The 18,278-nt window shown below is 46.9% G+C and overlaps 1 protein-coding gene across 1 annotated transcript in view; it reads right to left on the reverse strand.

Annotated features, from left to right (window-relative positions):
* Window positions 1-18,278, reverse strand: part of WNK2 (WNK lysine deficient protein kinase 2) — a 79,541-nt gene that overhangs the window by 42,907 nt on the left and 18,356 nt on the right. The window contains exons 2-4 of the mRNA XM_066326993.1: window positions 8,205-8,377; window positions 7,016-7,236; window positions 3,914-4,071 (exon numbers count right to left, since the gene is read on the reverse strand). Coding sequence (XP_066183090.1) covers window positions 3,914-4,071; window positions 7,016-7,236; window positions 8,205-8,377 — 552 coding nt within the window. The remainder of the gene's footprint in view (window positions 1-3,913; window positions 4,072-7,015; window positions 7,237-8,204; window positions 8,378-18,278) is intronic.

Genomic DNA, 18,278 nt, shown 5'->3' on the forward strand with positions numbered 1-18,278 from the left:
TGGAGGAGCAGCACGTGATGCTCTGAAGGGACACAGCAAATGCCACACAAGTCACTGGCACGTCTGACCCGTGTCAGTCAGTGTTCTAGAGGCTTTCCTGGGCCCTGGAAGTGCCCTTCCACCCCAGAGACAGCCTGCTCTGGGCTGCCACTCCACCTTCCCCCTGAAGGTAACTCTGGGCTCATGTCATTCCTAAAAAAGGAAAAAAACCTTCTACCAAAAAAGCTGTAGCCATGTTTCCAACTGAAACTGCACCCTGGCACACAGTCTCTGAAGTCACTGACACAAAGGTAAAGCTCTCAATTTTACCAGGACTTTGTTCCATGACATACTGTGCACAATTATAAACTCATCTCCGTTTCACTCCAGAATGGTGCTCCACCTTACTGTGAAGCTAAGAGGATTACCTGCAGATCTAAGAAGATCTCCAGAAGCCCCAAGAAGTCCATGCAATGACATTCACAGCATTATTTGCCTGCTGTCATTGTGCCACAGCCACAGCATTTATTCTGTCTGTGTGCACTATGGCACACAGCCTGAGAACACTGAGAACACCTCCAAGAGCTGATGAGAACAAAGTGAAAGCTTCACATGCAAACCAGAGCACTGTCCCAGGGTGGGCTGCTCTGCAGCACAGGTTTGTACCCCTAAACCCGAGGAGATGGCCAGGGGCTGGCTGGAGCTGCAGCTGCTCTGCTGAGCACCCTGCAGCACACCCCTAAGAAAACACTGGGTTTGGAGCAGCCTGGGAAGGTCACAGATTCCGATGTTTCATCACTATTGTCTACATCAAAATCACTTGGCAGAATGATTAAACACAAAAAAAAAATCTGAGTAAGAAAAACCATCAAGTTATGCATGAAAAATGAGATTATGGCATCAGAATGAAGGGCACTGCAAATATGCTGACCAGGAAATCACTTCAAAGTGAGCTGTGGTAAGTGTGGCTTGGCCCCGCTGCTTGGGAAAGATGTGTTTGCTATTTACAGTACATATCCACTTTTTTAATGTTTACACTCCATCATTAGGGCTGAAAGGGCACAGAGAGGTGAGAAGCTGGAACAAGCACATCTCGTCTGGCAGAGAAATGAGCCCCTTGGCACATTCCCAAACATGACCACCACCTTACCCTGGACAACTGCAAACACACAGCACACGTGGAAGAACAGGAATGCAAAAATTAAAGCAGCAATTAAGCCATAAGAATACGGTCAGGCAGAACAAAAGGTCACTGAAATAAATTAAGTATAATAATCTTATACTACAGACATGCAGAACGTGACATATGCTGAAATAATAATGTCTCAGAAAAGTGATGTTTACATTTTCTACCCCAATAATGACAACCAACGTGTGTGACTTGGACAGCCAGGACATGAGGCATATGTATCTCATGTCCTAGCAGCAGGCAAGGGCATGGAAGAGTGTTTGGACACAGAGCAGAAACTACTGAAAAAGATATTCTAGTGGCCAAGCCCAATTCATGCCCTGCCTGTGCTGGGCAGCAGAGGGAAGCCAGCTCAGAGGGACCCAAGAGAAGGCAGGCAGTCTAAAGATTTTGTTGGTTCTTGCTCCTTGATTTTTGCTCCTGGCAAACTCTAGCCAGCAATTCCAATCCCTATGGATGTTATCAACACCTCTGGTGGTTGCCACTGCAATGCTGAGCCCAAGGCAGGAAAATAAAGTGATTTTATTTTGTACTTTTTAAATAAAGGTATCAGGCAGCTAGACACAGGAAACACATTTCACAACGCACAGACCCTCAACTTAAAACACTAGAAATAGTATTGATGTTTCTGGTGCAAAAAAGCCCCACCTTCACAAAGAAGTAAAGTCTCACTGAGAAACTGCAGCATTCAGGGGCTCTGCATCCTCTCCATCCAAGAAGGTCAGAGCCACCTTCTGCTCTAGGGAGTCCCAAACCTAATCTAATATTGGAAGAAAACAGTCTAATCCAGCCTCTTAGGTTCAGCCTACACACCATTTTTGACTGTATTTCAGTCTGTGAGCCCCAAGGCTCGCACAAGCCGCTGCATCACCAGCCCTAACTCTTCATCCAAGTGATTTTAGAGCTACTTTGTCTGTCTGTAGCCAGTGCTCAGGACCCCACGCCCCAAACTCCTGAGCTGCTGCCTCCCTCAGAGCCCAGGGCACTCACGCTGCTCGGAGCTGGGTCCCTCCTGTCGCAGCTCCCTGCAGATGCAGCAACGCTAGAGAGGCTGTTGAGCCACCAGAAGGTTCCTCCTGGGACAGAGGATCTCCCCAGGACCAGGCTCCTCCTGCACCCTCACCCCAGAGGTCCACCCCCTGCTCCTCCTTCCTGCCTGACAGTTGTGCAGCTCATGGCATTTGACAGGGCTTTCTCCACTCCACAGGGAGCTGGTTAACCCTTTCCTTGGAAAAACTGCAGTGCCAGTTTTGCCATCTAAGGAATGCTGGTGCCTTTGGTCGCGCTGCTACTACCCCAAATTCAGATGAAAACCACACACCCCCCTATGCTGGTACCTGATCCTTTTGTCTTCAGCTTCCCCTGCCAGACAGTTCTGCTTCAGAAATACCCCTGACAATGACATTCCAACAGCTTCTCTGCCACTGCATGTTCCATGTGATAAACAGCATCTCCCACCTCTCTGAAGCTACCAGCATAAAGCCAGTTTTACAAAACTGTAATAATTTACCATCTAATCCTGAGCTGTGTAAGGGTTACTGCCATGAGTCAGCTCAGGCTTCCACCAGTGTTTTAAAAAATGGCTACTTAAGTCTAAAAATTGAAATATAACAACTAATTAGGAATCCTCTGATTAATCATCATTCTTTGCCATCTTGGATATTGCTCTGATAAATGAGGCTTAGGAGCCTTGCAAAGTCTTAATTACCCCTATTCCAGATGGCTACAAGGTGTGCACAGAGCTTCTGTAGGCACATGGAGCAAGGAAGGGCTCAATGCTCTCCCTGGCTCCAGGTGCACACACATTCCCAGTGACCAGCTCCCACGGTGATACTGAGTACTGACCCATCTCACACACAGGACATGAGGCCACAGAGCCTAAAATCAGAACAGCCTCTTGTAGCCACTCTGTGAAGCTCTGGAGGCCAAGGTGGTGTCCCCTAAGCTGCCCACACTGGGCACATCTGAAGATCAGACCAAAACAGAGCCAACATCCCTTGTACAAAGGTAATAAACACTGTGATTATTACCTTTAAACACACACAAAATAACAACAGAGTAACCATTGGGCTCTAGGATCGCAGAATAGTTTGGGTTGGAAGGCACCTTAATAGACCACCTCATTCCAACCTCCCTGTAATGGACAGGGACACCTTCCACTAGACCAGGCAGAGCTCCAAGCCCTGCCCAACCTGGCCTTGAATGACAAGGATAAAGGCAAGGAGCTCCCCTGAGCCATCAAGCCCATTCCACGTCTCTGAGAAGCTGCAGTCTGGTTTGCAGGCAGCCCCTGGTGCAGAGCCATGGCTGCACACACTCACCTGCCTGCAATGCCAAGGGAGCTGCTACAGCCACAGCATGAAGATAACTGTACTGCTGAGCAGTTTCTCAGCCTTTGGGGGGGGCTTTAGAATTGTTTCTGAGTGGCTCTGGGTTGAAAGCCACACTCCAAGAAGAGTTAAATCAACAGGCATCAGCCCACTGGGCTGTATTTGTGGCTGATGGAGATGAAATCAGTGACAAAGATTACTAAAAATCTCTGCTGTAGCTGCATCCAGCCAAACACACTCCAAGTGTAGAATTGTAAGCTTACACATAAACCTGAAACACGTTTGTGTAACCCAGAGCTCAGATCCCTCCCCTTCCACAACGCTGTGCACACTCAGCAGTACCAACACCTCATCAAACCACGCTTTTGAACCCCCCAGTGACAAGACCCAGCAGCAGGGAGGGAGGTGTACTCACACAGGTTACTTTTCGGTAGATTTGAGCAGCATTCTGGCATTCTGAGTAAGGGTATTCTGAGGTAGCCATTTCCAGCATGCACATTCCAAAGGCGTAGACATCCACGGACTCGTCGTAGTGCTCCTCGTACATCTCCGGGGCCATGAACTCTGGAGTGCCTGCACACACACACAGAGACACTGCTGCCTCTTTACAGGACTCTAAAGGGCTTTAACCACCAGCTTTTTCACTGTGAGAGGTGTGCCCAGTACAACTGTGTATAGCTGCATGCAAGATCATCCCAAAGGAGCCCCAGTATCCCCCAGGGAGGAGATCCAAGGGCAGTGCAGGCAATTCCATGCCCATGGCTGGCTGACAATAACCCAAAGGGGGGAAGCAGGGCCCAGAGGAAGCAGGGCAAGGGGACGGGGAAGAAAAAGAATGAAAAATTTCAAAAGTGAACAAGAAAATGAGCTATAGTTCATTTCCTGCCCATACTGAAGTGATGGAAAGGGTTTCTGGATGGCTGGAGAGAAGGATGTGCACAGAGCTGGGGAGGTGAAAAGGGGAGAAGAAAGGAGAGCCTTCACTCTTCTTTTTATCAGTGCAAATCTGCATTTTTTCTGTTTTCTCCAGAGATACAGAGTAACCACCAGCAGGCAGACAGCACTTTGAAAATCAGTAGTACCACAAATCACCTACAGAGTCATGCACAGAACATCAAACCTAATTCTGTCACTGGTTTAGTGGGACAAATCAATGAGGCTACTCACAGAACAAGGTCCTACTCAATAGGGATTAGGGTGTCAGGAATCTGTTGCAACTGGGTAAATATGAAGTGAGGCACTGGGAGCTGCAGCATGGGGACAAGCAGCAACTTCCAACACCTGCAACATCTGCTCAGCAAACTACTCTGAAAAGGGGGGGCTTACAAAGCAAAACAGAAAACTATTAACACTTGGATAATTGATTCCAGTAACTGTATCTCATACTGTAATTCACACTTAGGAGTAATGACAGTTTATTTCCTCTCTACATAGAAAAGATGAAGGAAGAGAGACCAGTGCAATGGTGTGTCAAGGGACAAGCAACAAACTGTTGGGATGCCAAAAACAGAGTGACAGGTCTTGGACCATGAGAAAGACCCAGATGAAGTCTGTCTGTCCAGTCCCTGCACCCAAGTGCCCCAGCCCTGGCAGATCCCAGCAGTGCTTTGTTACATCATCAGTAATCAGCAGCAAAAGCACAACTGTAATTAAAATAACACATAATCAGAAAAAATAGTTCTGGCATATCCCAGGATGGTTTGAATTGGAAGGCACCTTAAAGATCATCTCATCCAGCCTCTGCCACAAGCAGGGACACCTCCCACTGTCCCAGGCTGCTCCAGCCCCAATGTCCAGCCTTGGGCACTGCCAGGGATCCAGGGGCAGCCCCAGCTGCTCTGGGCACCCTGTGCCAGGGCCTGCCCACCCTCACAGTAATATGTTTCTTCCTAATATCCAACCTAAATCTCCCCTTCTCCAGTTACAAGCCATCACCCAAATCCCTAAAGAAACTGAGGAACTCTCATCCCTGGAGGTGTCCCAGGCCAGGCTGGATGGAGCTTGGAGCAACCTGGGCTAGTGCAAAGTGTCCCAGCCATGGCAGACAAGATGGCCCCTTCCAATCCAAACCATTCTAGGACCCTCTGACTTGTCCTGAACTCTTTTTAAATGGCATAAAGGACAACCCTCAAAACTGGGGTCTGCTTTTGGAAACATTTATGAAGTAGACTAGACCTAAATTGTGAAAAAGCATTCCTGTACAAATAATTTTGTAAAATTCAAGATTGATCTCTTCCCTTGCTTGTGTTCCTTCCACTTCAAAGACACTCAATCCTCCAGCCTTAGCAAACCAGCGAGACCCATGTCACAGAGGCCCAGGGCAATCCCTCTCTCTGGGTGTCTGTTCCAGCTGCCACCAGGGCAGAGGCTACTGCTCAGAAAGGGTTAACAGTTGCCACAGGGAATTATTTTGGAGCTGCTGCCTTGCTTCAGAAGGAACACAATTTAGCAGCAGGACTGAATCTCATGAATTACAGAGCATTTAAAACAAATCTGAAAAAGTGATAGCAATAGTCAGAGAAGCAAATGGAATAGTTGGCACCATTCCAAAACAGGACAGAAATGACATTTCCTCCACTCCTTGGGGTGGAAAGGAACACCTATAAGCATTCTTCAGCACACCAGCTAAAGGTGCAGCTGCTCAGCACCCAGCTGCTGTTGGCAGGAGCAGGTTTGCCCTGGCTGGGCACTGCCTCCACCCCTCCCAGCCACGTGAAACGCAGCTCTGATGTGCCTTTGGAGCTGCTCCCTCTGCAGTGGGGGCAGCATTACTCATCACCACTGCTTCCAAGCCTCCTTCAGTCTCTCCTTGGGGCAGTGCTACTCACGAGAATTATTAGCTCGGTTTTATTGCCAAAATGAATGCAGACTTCTTTGCCAGCATCCTGCAGCCCTTCCAGTGTCAAACTGCTTTCAGACATGAGTGAATTTTGATGGTGTTCTGTTCACAACTGATTTTACAAAAACCTGAGTATTAGTAATATTCTTACCAATACTGGTATTACTGATGTTACTCCTAAGTACTGGTACTACTGACACTATTCCCAGTATTGCTATTACTTAAGTTATTCCATTATGTCCCACAAACCATTGCTACCCTGCAAAAAAATTATTTGAAGAAATACTGACCCTCAACAGAGGAAAACACCACCAGTTACTAGGAGTCAAAAGTAGAGAACTTAAATATAAACAACCGTGAATTCACTAAAATCAGTGAGGTTAAGCAGACCCACACCAGCCAAGCACACATCTGTGATTTCTATTGTTTTGACTTCACAGGCACTGGGCTCTCTGTGCAACAAGGATCATACAGGAGGAAGGAGAAGAGGAAGTCATGATACCATTACCTACTGGTGCCCATTTTTATAGTGGTATAAAGGCAACAGTCCCAAACCCACTTTAACCTCCACTAACAATCTACAACTCAAACCCCACTCCTGCAGAAATGGGCACAGAAGATGCTGAACGGAGAGCCACGACACTGACCGAGGGAGGCCAAGGAGAACAGGAGCATTACCTATGACACTTTTGGCAAATGAAGCTCTCTTGAGTGTTGCCAGACCCAAGTCTCCTATTTTCACAGATCCAGTTGGTCCAGTAATAAAAATATTATCACATTTCAAGTCTCTGTGAATTATTGGTGGAGTTCTTGTGTGCAAGAAAAGAAGACCCTTCAGGATTTGCCGACACCAACTCCGCAGGACTTTAGGTTTCATCACTTTAAATCTCTTCAGATACCTAGAGCACAACACACACACAAGTGGGTATCAAGGAAGTGAAAACATTTTCTTAAAGATTTGAGGGGCTTTAACAGCTGAAACTCCATTATGGATAAAAGCCCCTTATTAGATGCCACAAGAGCAGCACAGAAATATCCCAAAATTCAATGAAATAGATCTTTTCAAAAGAGGAATTAGAGCATTCAGTTTTAGGGAGGGTGATAATAAGCATTTTTGGTGCAAATACAACCAAATATTTTGAAAGTCTATTAGTTCAGCAATTCATTTCATGCAGAGAACAGCTTTAGAATATGTTCATATATTTTGAATCAGAATACTGACGTTTAATTTTAACTACAAGACTGGGACCTTTGCACCATGCACCTGCATTTCTTTCCATTTACCTGAAGGGCTGGTTGGGAGGGGACCTTTGGGGAAGATGCAGGGCCTGCTCATGAAAGCACTGGCAGAGCAGCACACTGGCTGAGTACTGCTCCCATTGGGGCTGAAAATCTGCTCCAGAATCCGTGCCAACTGCTTTATATCAACCTTAACAAGACTGTCAGTACCAGAAGCTATTAATTAATGTTGTTTAGGAGATAACCTAGAGCACCTTCAGCCTTCAAGAGATTCTACCATCCGAGCGCCATTCCATTTGAATTCCCTAACAAAACATGCAAATACGAGCACAAAAGCAAGCACTGAACACACCCTGACAAAGGCAAGCGTCACAGGCGGGAGATGAAACACGCCAGAGAGCAGCTCTGAGTTGTATAACCAGAAGAGGGGAGCAGGCACAGCGAGATGGAGGCCAAAATCCTGCCGTCAAACCGCTGCGCTTCGGGTGCGGGGACAAATGACAGACACCAGAGAACAGCTCCATTTCTTGCTTTTATCTGGAGATGGCTTTTTTCAGCATATGAAAGTAGGATTTTGCTATAAATGTTGCTGCTATTCTTAGCCCATTGCCAGGAGCGCAGTACTTACGTCTTCAGCGTTCCAGAGGTCATCAGCTCGGTAACCAGCACGATGCATCTTTTGCCTTTTGCACAGGATTCCCAGAAGTCATAAAACCTCACAATGTTTGGGTGCTGTAGACCTTTCAACATTTCTGCTTCCTCTTTAAATCTCTGCCTCTCCACTTTTGTGAGTTTTCTGTCCTAAAAGCCAAAATGAGACATTATTGTTAGCGACGGACAAAAATAAAGGCTCTGCATTGCCAGGGCATTCAGAATTTCAGATTTGTTTTATGCTTGTGTCAAGAGCAATTATAAAATCTTTTATGTAAGAGAGCAGCAGCGTGTATGAACTAGGGCACTCGGCCTAAATCCAGTATCAGGAAGACAAAGAGATGCCTGTGCTACGCCATGCTCATGACAGCACTAATATTTCAGGCACCATGAACACACCCGTGGCATGATGGATCAACCCTCAGCTATTTCTTCACGTTTGGGTGTTGTGAGGCTCCCTATCCAAGGGACTCATACCCACAGGATGTTATTTCAAGGTGTGGATGTTCTCACAGCCAGGACCCCAGGCTCCCAGCACCCCCAGCTGTCCCTGGGGTGCTCTGGCACAGAGCACCAGCTGAGGTCCCTGCTCACCACACTGGGCTCCACAGCCCATCCTCTTCACCTCAGGCTGAATTAAAACCGTGTCACCTTCCAAAAAACCCCAAACACATCCATTTTTAATGTGTTTGCTGTTCTGCTTCATTTTAGAGACTCTTCCCTTCTTTTTGGTAAAGGAAGTGTTTCCAGCTGCCCTTCAGCTTCTTCCATAGGCTGCACGGAAATGATTTAGATTAGAAATGTGAAAATGTCATGTTCTACTACCCTGGTTTTCCTAGAGAATTTCAGGGCATTTCCCACAAGCTCTGGGCTGTGATGTGACCCTGCCCAGCACAGGCAGAGCCTCTCTGCCCCTCCCATGGCTCAGGAGAAGCTCTGGGCTGCCTGGACCTCCCCAGCAGATGGAGACTCCAGCAGGCAGCCTGGACACTGGCTCTGACCTCCTAGGAGGATGAAACAGAGCAGCAGGGAGTTCCACCCCAGACCCCACCATCATTCCTGCCTGCTTTGCTCCACTTGGCCAAAGCACTGCCCACACCTGCCCTAGAAATGGAGCTTTTGGGACCTTTAGAAGGTGCTCTTATTCAGAAAGCCAAAAGCTCACCAATCACCAAGATCAATTAGTTGGTATTTTAACCTCAGGCTCTTCCTTTTCCCAAACCATTTCGGCACATCTGCACAAGCTGCTCTCCTGTGTACAGAGTGAATTAAATGGGAACACAGCTGACTTGCAGCCAAGATGCAAAAGGATCAGCCACTGCCATTTCCACAGCCTGCCCTCACCCACAACCCCAGACAGCTCCAGACGGGAATGAGAATTCCCATGGCTACAAATGGAGACCTCACCAGAGGAAACACAGGGCTGGGACTGTGATTTGGCTCTTGGTGGCTGACAAAACCCTGCCACGGTGCTGTGTGTGCCTGGGGGGAGTGCTGCCATCAGGACTGGGGCTGCTCAGGGGGCTCTGCTCCCTCTGAGATCCAGCCCAGAGCTCCCCCTGCCCGGGCAGCAGCAGCCCTGGGGCTGGGCAGTGCAGGTGACCTGGGGCCCCAAGGCTGTCCCATGGGGACAGCAGCACACACAACACCCACAGCTGAGCCAGGCAGCCCCTCTGCTGCTCTGCACCAGCTGCCACCTTCTAAAGAAAAAAAAAAAAAAAAAAAAAGCCAACAAGAAAACAGGCTGTCTAACGAGTCAGGCAAGAAGAGCCACAGAATTGCTCTCAAATCCATCACTTCTTCCCTACTGCTGAGTTTCCTTCTAATTTAAAACCTGTAGAAGAAATCAGACACACTGCTGCTAGGAAGGGGAAGGAGCTAGTCCCTGTGCAAGGCAGGAAGAGCAGAGTGGGAGCTGGCAGAGAAAAGGAAAGGTGGCTGCACAGATCCAGCACATTTGCAAATACTTTCCAACTAAAAAAAAAAAAAAAATAATAATACCATAGTCCTTGACTCTCATTTCCAGGTTTCTGAGCACTGTGAGAACTTTTCCACTACTATGCTACTTTATTTGTAACTTCTAAAACTATCCTTCAGCAGACAACCATATTCAGCATATCCTACATATCACGAGCAGGATCATTTTGGCAACTGCAACAAAGTGATTCTGGAAGGTAAATGTGTGTTTTATTTGTAATTACAGGAGAAAAAAAACTGGATTTTTTCCATCAGACTGATATCCAAGCATTGTTTTCCAGCTGGAGAGGCAAGGCCAGGGCAGAGCAGGCACCCCACCACAGGAGGGGTCTCTGGGGCCAGCAGGGCTCAATCAGCCTCCTCTGAATTCCTGCCGCCTCAACCTGACACATGAGCTGCTGGCAAAAACATAAGCTGATTCTGAAAGGGCTTCAGGGTCCAAGTGTTTTCTGCTCAGAAGCAGCAGAAACAGCTGTTTAACTGCATGAGTCACTCAGGGTTTCATCCAAACCCAAGAAACCTCCACTGGTGTCACAGACACTCATTCCCCATCACAGAATCCACACGAGGCAAAATGTCCTCATCCCGAAGGTAAGGGTGCAAGCCTAAAAGCACCTCCAGGCTCTGCATTTTAAGATAGGGAACAGGGTTGTTCAGAGAGGTCATGACAAAGAAAGGTTGTTGGGATAGTTGGGCTTGGGAGGTCATCTGGGAATGAGGAAGGAATTGTTCCCTGGCAGGGTGGGCAGGGCTGGCACAGGGTGCCCAGAGCAGCTGGGGCTGCCCCTGGATCCCTGGCAGTGCCCAAGGCTGGACACAGGGGTTTGGATCCACTTGGGACAGTGGGAGGTGTCCCTGCCCATGGCAGGGGATGGACAAGATGGGATTTAAGGTCCCTTCCAACCCAAACCATTCTGGGATTCCATGAATTTCCAATTAGCACTTTACAGCCTCAATCCTGGTAAATCCCACACTCATTTAAACTGGATTAACATGATGTGTGCAGCAAGAAGATACAAAGAAGTGAATATCCTATCTGTAATCAAATTTCTGCTAATCTAACCTATATATGTTCTCTGCTTCTCCCTACTCATCACAGCCAGGGAAAAAAAATGCCTCTCTCTGTTAATATAAAATTTATTCCTTCACTAAGTTCCTTATGAGGAACAACAGCAAAGACAGGAATTAGTAATATAATGTGTTAACAAAAGGATGGGGAAAACTTACAAATTAAATTTCTGGAATGGCACCCAAATTAACAGCAGGAACATGTTCAGTTAGTCATCCCCAAGCATCATTTCCTCCAGGTTGTAACATATGGGCTCTGACTAAGGATCTGAAAATTATACAAGCAGGAGACTGGCTTTCACCTGAGCCTCCAGAAGATTTCCAAGATTAACAAACGAGGTCAGGTTTCTCGCCTAATTCTTTACAAGGAGGGAACAGATTTGGGCATCAACTCCACCCCCCACCATGAAGAAAGGGGGTCTTGCAAAGAAGACTACATAAATTTTTCACATTTAATGCCTAGAACTGTGTAGGAGCAGGGTCTGGAGCACAGCTGTTGCAAAGTAGAAAGTTGTGCTGCTTTGCAGTTTCACAGAATTTTTTAAATTTTCTCCTTTTAAAGTCTTGAATTTTCACAAGTGTTAAAAAAATTTTACACTACTTTAAACACTTAGATATCTTACTTACTTCCTGGCCTAAGGACTTCTGTGTCCAGCCAGCCTATAAACACTGTTTTCTTGAGAGCTTTGTGTTCTGTTTAGTTTTAAATTCTTAGACTGCCACAGTTTGCATTTACTGCTGGTTATTTAATTTGGTCTCACTTTGAACAGATGCAGCCTGACTGCAAGGCAAGCAGGAGCAGTGGGTCAGAAACGAGGGCAGGGTCACCTCCATCACACAGAAGCCTGACCCACATTGGTGACCAAGAAAGAAAAACCACAGGCACTTCTGACCCAGGGACAGAAATCAAATACCTACATCAGCAGAATGAACATCTGTTCAGATGATCTCACATCTGCATTCCAGGAGTGTGCTTTTGCTCATGTACTGCAACTGCTCCTCTAGTCAGAGATGGCCTCGAGGGTGAAAACAGCCATGGGACCCACTCCCAGCTGCTCCTGTGGAACTGCCTGGCAGCTTCCTGTGGATTTATGGACAGGAGCACAGTTCTGCTCTCATGTACCAGCCCCATGCCTTTAGGATCATCCTGCCTGTGCTATAAATGTTTAATAGCATCCAGGACCTTTCATTCCCACACCTAGTTATAAGCACTTATCACTTAAAGCAATCCTAGAGGACAAAATCTCCTCTCTGTGAACAAACAGCAGATGCCATCAGACAACTTGCAAATCAAGAAAAAAAAATTTTACAGCTTCATTCCCTATCAGAATCCAGCCAACATTCTTCCTCAGTCAGTCACCCTCAGCAAAGTTACAGCCTGCTATTTGTCACCAAAGCCCAGAGAGGACTCATTTTCCAAAGGCATAAAAGCAGTCCTTGTCCCCATGGATACTCACAATTCAGTGAACAGGAGCTATGGAATAGGCTGAGGAAGATTTACTTATTTGCCTGAGTCATTGCTAGAAATCTATGGAAAAATCAGGAGTTTAATTCAGACCTTTATGGGTAAATTTGGCATGGCAGAAGAGGCTGAGCGTGCTTTTTTTGCTGGATGCAATCATAGCTTGCTGCTTCTAAACTGATTAAGGCACATCTCAAAGGCTTAGAGCAGAGGAACACTGGGATTCACACCTTCTGCTGAACCTCAGACCTTCAGCAGCTCTTCCTGCAAGGGCAGGAGGAAGGGGAGTCAATACCCCAAACCTCCAATCCCAAAAGAGCCACAAACACACTCAGGAAAGGCAACACCGTGGACAGAACACGGGTTTTAGAGGAAGAAACCTCCCAACACCACGGGCAGAGTGTGTTTTACAGGTGAAAACCTCCCAACAAAACCACACCATGACAACCAATGCTTAAACAAAAGTTCATGTCACGAGCAATTAAATTAATTTCAGGTAGCACCTCCTCAACCTCCTTAATTACCAGTGCTCCACATAAGCTTGTGATTGCAGATGAAATACCAAAACAGTTCTGACTTGCCTCACAAAACACCTTTTTGAAAGGAAACTCTAAAATCAATGTGTGAAAAAAGCTCCACAACACCAGATCCCCTCTGAAAAGAAAAAAGCCCTAACCACAAAAATACCACTTCAGGCATGTCATGAGAACCTGGTGCTCCAGCATTTTCTGGAATCCCTTCTGAGCCCAGCATTCACAGAAGTTTAAGCAACAATTGGTTGCGTTTTTAAAAAGCGTTTTGCTTCACCTACTTCCCATAACCCACAAACGCAGTAACTGGGCAGGAAAATCACCCTCACTCCAGGGCTGGACCTGTCAGCACAGGAGGGATCCTCCAGACACCCCCTGGAGCCCCAGTCCTGGCCTGCCCCCAGCAGGAGTGGAGACATGGCAATGCTGCTGCCCAAAAAATCACCTTCAGGCAGGTGGAGATGGGGGCAGGAGGCAGAGCCAATGCCCTGCTCTCCAAGGGCTGGGACCTTTAAAACCTGCCTCAGCACCAGCCCAGCAGCAGAGTGCTCCTCCTGTGCTGGGGGAGCCATCCCTCTGTGCCTCTTCCACCTCCCCTCCTCACCCCGGGGCAGTTGGCAAACTCACTGACTGTACAGCTACAAAATCCCCTTGTATCTCCTGGTCTAGTGGAAGGTCATGAGGCTGGAAGATGATCTCTGAGGTCACTTCCAACCCAAACCATTCAAGGATCCTGTAATTCTCTTGGCTGCGTGTTTGCTACACACGCGGTATTTTTCTGAAAGAAGAGACATGCCACCCTTGCCCACCAGCCCCTGCCAGAGAAACCCTACCCCCTGCAGCTGAGAGGAGGAACCAGAACTGTTGTTATCTACCCAGTGTCACCAAACAGCACATTAATGCTCCTTGGCCCATGAGCTTTGCCAAACAAAATTAGCACACCACAAAAAAACAGCAGAACAAGAAGAGTTTAATTTAACGTTGTTCTGGCAAATTTTATCTTGGGGCAGCATTCAGTACTGCCTTTCTAATGAGAAAACAGCATTTTTGTCCCATTATTGCTGCCGTGTCCCATCTTGTTATAACCTAGCAATTGCATACTTCAATCTGTACAACACTCTTCCAGTGAAATACCCTTTCCAGTGAATTAACCACAGTCCACCAGCACCCTAAGCAGGCAATAGGGTGCTCAGTTGGTCTGAGATCATGGTTTAGGAATGGAACTCTCCATTTTGTTTCCCCCACTGAGACCCTCCAAGCCAAACACTGCATTCTCTCACTCCCGTTTCCCCCAGCCCTCTGTGGCAGGATGGATGGTAGAACACGGATTTTCTGCCTCCCAAATGAAGCCCTTGGATTCTGTTGCATTTGTCAGTGAACCCCAGGTTAGGCAGCCTCACCAATCCTACAAGACATCCAAGGAACAGCCCTTCAGGCTTTGGGATGACGTCCCTGAAGGGTGTCACAGTCTTCAATTACACACTAAGAACATTTATTTTAGGAAACTACCTCAAAGAAGTTGAAATTGGTAAGAAAACCACCAGCAGCCTACAAAACACCCCAAGATTCCCCACCAACCCAGACAGATGGAGTAAACTGTAGGCGAGATTTTCTGAGCTCCTCAAATCATCTTTCCCACGCAGCCGTGGCTGTACCTCTAATGTGGCCACTCTTCTAACAAACCACCTCATCTCACATAAAAGCGGCACCAAAAAGCCATTTCTCACTTGATTCTGTGCTGAGCCCAGGAGAGCTGAGCATGAGGAGACTCCCTTGATCACAGAACCACAGAATCCGAGTTGGGAAGAACCCACAAGGATCATTGAATCCAACCCCAGCCCTGCCAAAACACCCCAACAATCCCAGCCCGGGCATCCCTGGGAGAGGTGCCCAAATCCTCCTGGAGCTCTGGCAGCCCCAGGGCTGTGCCCATTCCCTGGGGAGCCTGGGCACTGCCAGAACCCTCTGGGGGAAGAATCTTTCCCTGAGATCCAGCCTAAACCTGCCCTGGGCACAGCTCCATGCTGGTCACTCGGGTCCTATCACTGGTCACCACAGGGAAGAGATCAGCGCCTGCCCCCTCTCCTGGCCCTCAGGAGGAAGCTGCTGACCACCATGAGGCCTTTCATCATCACCATCATCAGCCTCTGGCCAGAGCTGCAGCAGCCACCTCGAGCTCTCTGAGCAGGAGAACATCTCGTACCATCCACGTCTTTCATCACCTCAGTGACTGCAGCAGCCTCACTGAGCTGGACATACTTGATCTCATTCCCAGTGAAGAGCTGTCCTGGTGCCAGGCAAGCACAGAAAACCTGCCCACACAGCCATCAGTGTGAGTTTAGCACCTCAGAACATTTCACATCCCTGTTTCCACAAAACATGTAAGACTGACCAAGTTCATACGTGCCTTTATACAGACATGCTGAACTTAATTACACTGAGGGACAGGAATGTAAAATAGCTGGAAAACAGAAAAGTGACGGGCCTTTGCACAGATCTTAATTTAAACTCTAACAGTGGCTCAATGGATCCTGAAGAGAAACTTTCTCAGCCCTTCCCTAACACTGTGGCCTGCTGAGCCTCCTACACCAAGTCATTCAATGCCTCTGTGCCCACATGTGGCATTTCTAAAGCACACAGAAAAAAGATATGGAGTTCCTCGATGCACCCTGGAGATGTCTGCAAGAGCAGCACCCTAACCAGCACTATGGAGAGCTCTGTCATCCCAACCTGCTCTTGGTTTTAGCTAGGGATCTTTGAGGGGAAATATAGGAAAATACTCCTTTAAAATAATTTGCTCTTTCTGTGTTGAAAAAAAACCATCCTTGCAGAGGGTCATATAATTGCAAATACCCAACTCCCCAGGAAATGTGCAAGGCCAGGCAGGACAGGTCTTGGAGTGACCTGGTCCCATGGAAGGTGTCCTTGCCCATGGCAGAGTGAGCTTTAAGGTCCCTTCTAACCCAAACCATCCTGTGATTCCATGATCCTATAAACTCCTGCACCTGGAAAGTCGTGAGCCCCAGAGGCCCTGAAGCTGCTCCAGGAACACTCTGCTCCTGCTGCAGCCCTGCTCCACAGCACACAGCTCCCAAGAGAGGACCAACTGCTCACTGCTGCTGGAGGCGAAACTCAAAAAAAGAGTGGGAAGAATACAGTGTGGAGACAAGGTAAAAGAGAGCAGCCCAACTACTATAACAACTCAAGAGACTGGACAAGCATTCCTTGCAAAGCTCTGGGAAAGTGAGGAGAAGGACCTTTCACTGTCACAAAGCCACTCTTCAGATTGGGGTATCCCAGCGCCTAAATATTTAACAGAGCTCTGTGTCTGGAGTTTGGAAATGCATTCCTTGTGAACCTTTCTAAATGCTGAAAGGAGCTGTCACTTCTGGTGCATTCCTAACACCACTTGACAACCTGTTAGAAAACACTCCAAGGCAAATGCTGCACTCCCAGACAGGACACATTCATCACAGCCTCCCATAATGGTTAGGAATTAAGCTGAAAGCATCCCATTTGTAACAAAATAGTTCCTTTTTCTTGCTTTTGCCTCCTGCAAAGCTTGGCATTCTATAGCCCTGCTCAAAAGAATAACAGGAGCTTCTCAACTAAAACACACTAACACACTACTAAGTTAAAAACTTAACTCCCCATCCCTTGGACAGCAAGAGATGAAAGGGTAACATCAACATGGGTATGTGAGAAACAGATCTGGGCCATTTTCCAAGGGGATTATATGTTTGGGCTGATAAATACAATAACATTGACATAATAAACTCACATTTCTGCAATGCATTCGCCACACATTAAGAATGATAATGAAACAGAAAATATCTGTTTACATAAATTAATTAAAAATCGGGTAAGCAATAAAAATACACTTCCTTGAGGAAAATCTTATGACAAAGCAGCAGAGCAGCTCCATGGGCTCCCGTGGATCACTCCAGCAGCTCCACACCATTGCCATGCAGAGGCCCCAGGGGTGGTGCAGTGCTCCAGGTCCCCCCAGAGCACAGCAGAGGGGCAGAATCCTCTCCCTCGACAGGCTGGATACAGCCCAGGATGCAGATGGTTAAAGAATACTCAAAAGGCTTTCAAACAGGAAAACTAGGTTATGGGAAAGAGCTGCCTGCTGGTCTGAGCTTCATACTCAGATTTCATGGAGCAGTGCAAGAAGATAGGGTTTACAGAGACTATCTGCCAAAAAGGGTTTGTTGTATATTTAATCACACATTGTTTCACATATTCATAAAACCCAGTACAAGGTAGAAAACCACACAGAAACCTTCCACTCTCTGGGTTCTCTCTGTCCTGACAGGACAAAAATGCAAAGGGTGACTTTACCAACTCCCTGAAGAGGGGATCGAGAGAGATGCTGCTGCTCTTGGCTACCTTGACATGCACCTATGCAAAGCAAACAAAAAATCCTTTCCATTTGGTTCCTGTTAGACTTCAAGCACACCAACAAGGTACTGTGGAACTGAAGAACCCATCCCCAGAGAAACAGCCCAACAAAAGGATCCGCCCTTTATCAATTTCAGTAAATAAACAGACTAAAAACTAAACATGCAAAGAAAAAAACAGTAGTGCATACACATATCATATTAATTGGACAGAACAGCACTTCATTTGATTGCTTGGATTTGGCTTTTGTTTTGGTTTTTGAGATTTTTTTAAGGAAATTGCCAGCGAAATGTAGGATTGAAGAACCACCTTAAAATGGTTCAATCCCTAAACAGCATGACTGGAATGGATTTCCACTAGGAAGCTTTTTAAAATAACTTTTTTTTTTCCTTGAAGATGGACCTCTTCGCTTGGAAAACTTTTTAAAATCCAAAATCCAGCATCATGTAAAACACGACCAGAAGTCTGAAGAAATGACCTGGGAACTGTGCCTAGTTTCCATGCGACTTTGAAAGGATTTGTAATTATTTTTTTTAACTTTACAAAATCCAGGTACTTCATCTCTCCTCAGAGGCTTTTCTATTAATAAAGACCAATCAATATGCCCATT

This window comes from Sylvia atricapilla, chromosome 11 (assembly GCF_009819655.1).
Source record: "Sylvia atricapilla isolate bSylAtr1 chromosome 11, bSylAtr1.pri, whole genome shotgun sequence".
Taxonomy (NCBI): Eukaryota; Metazoa; Chordata; class Aves; order Passeriformes; family Sylviidae; genus Sylvia; species Sylvia atricapilla.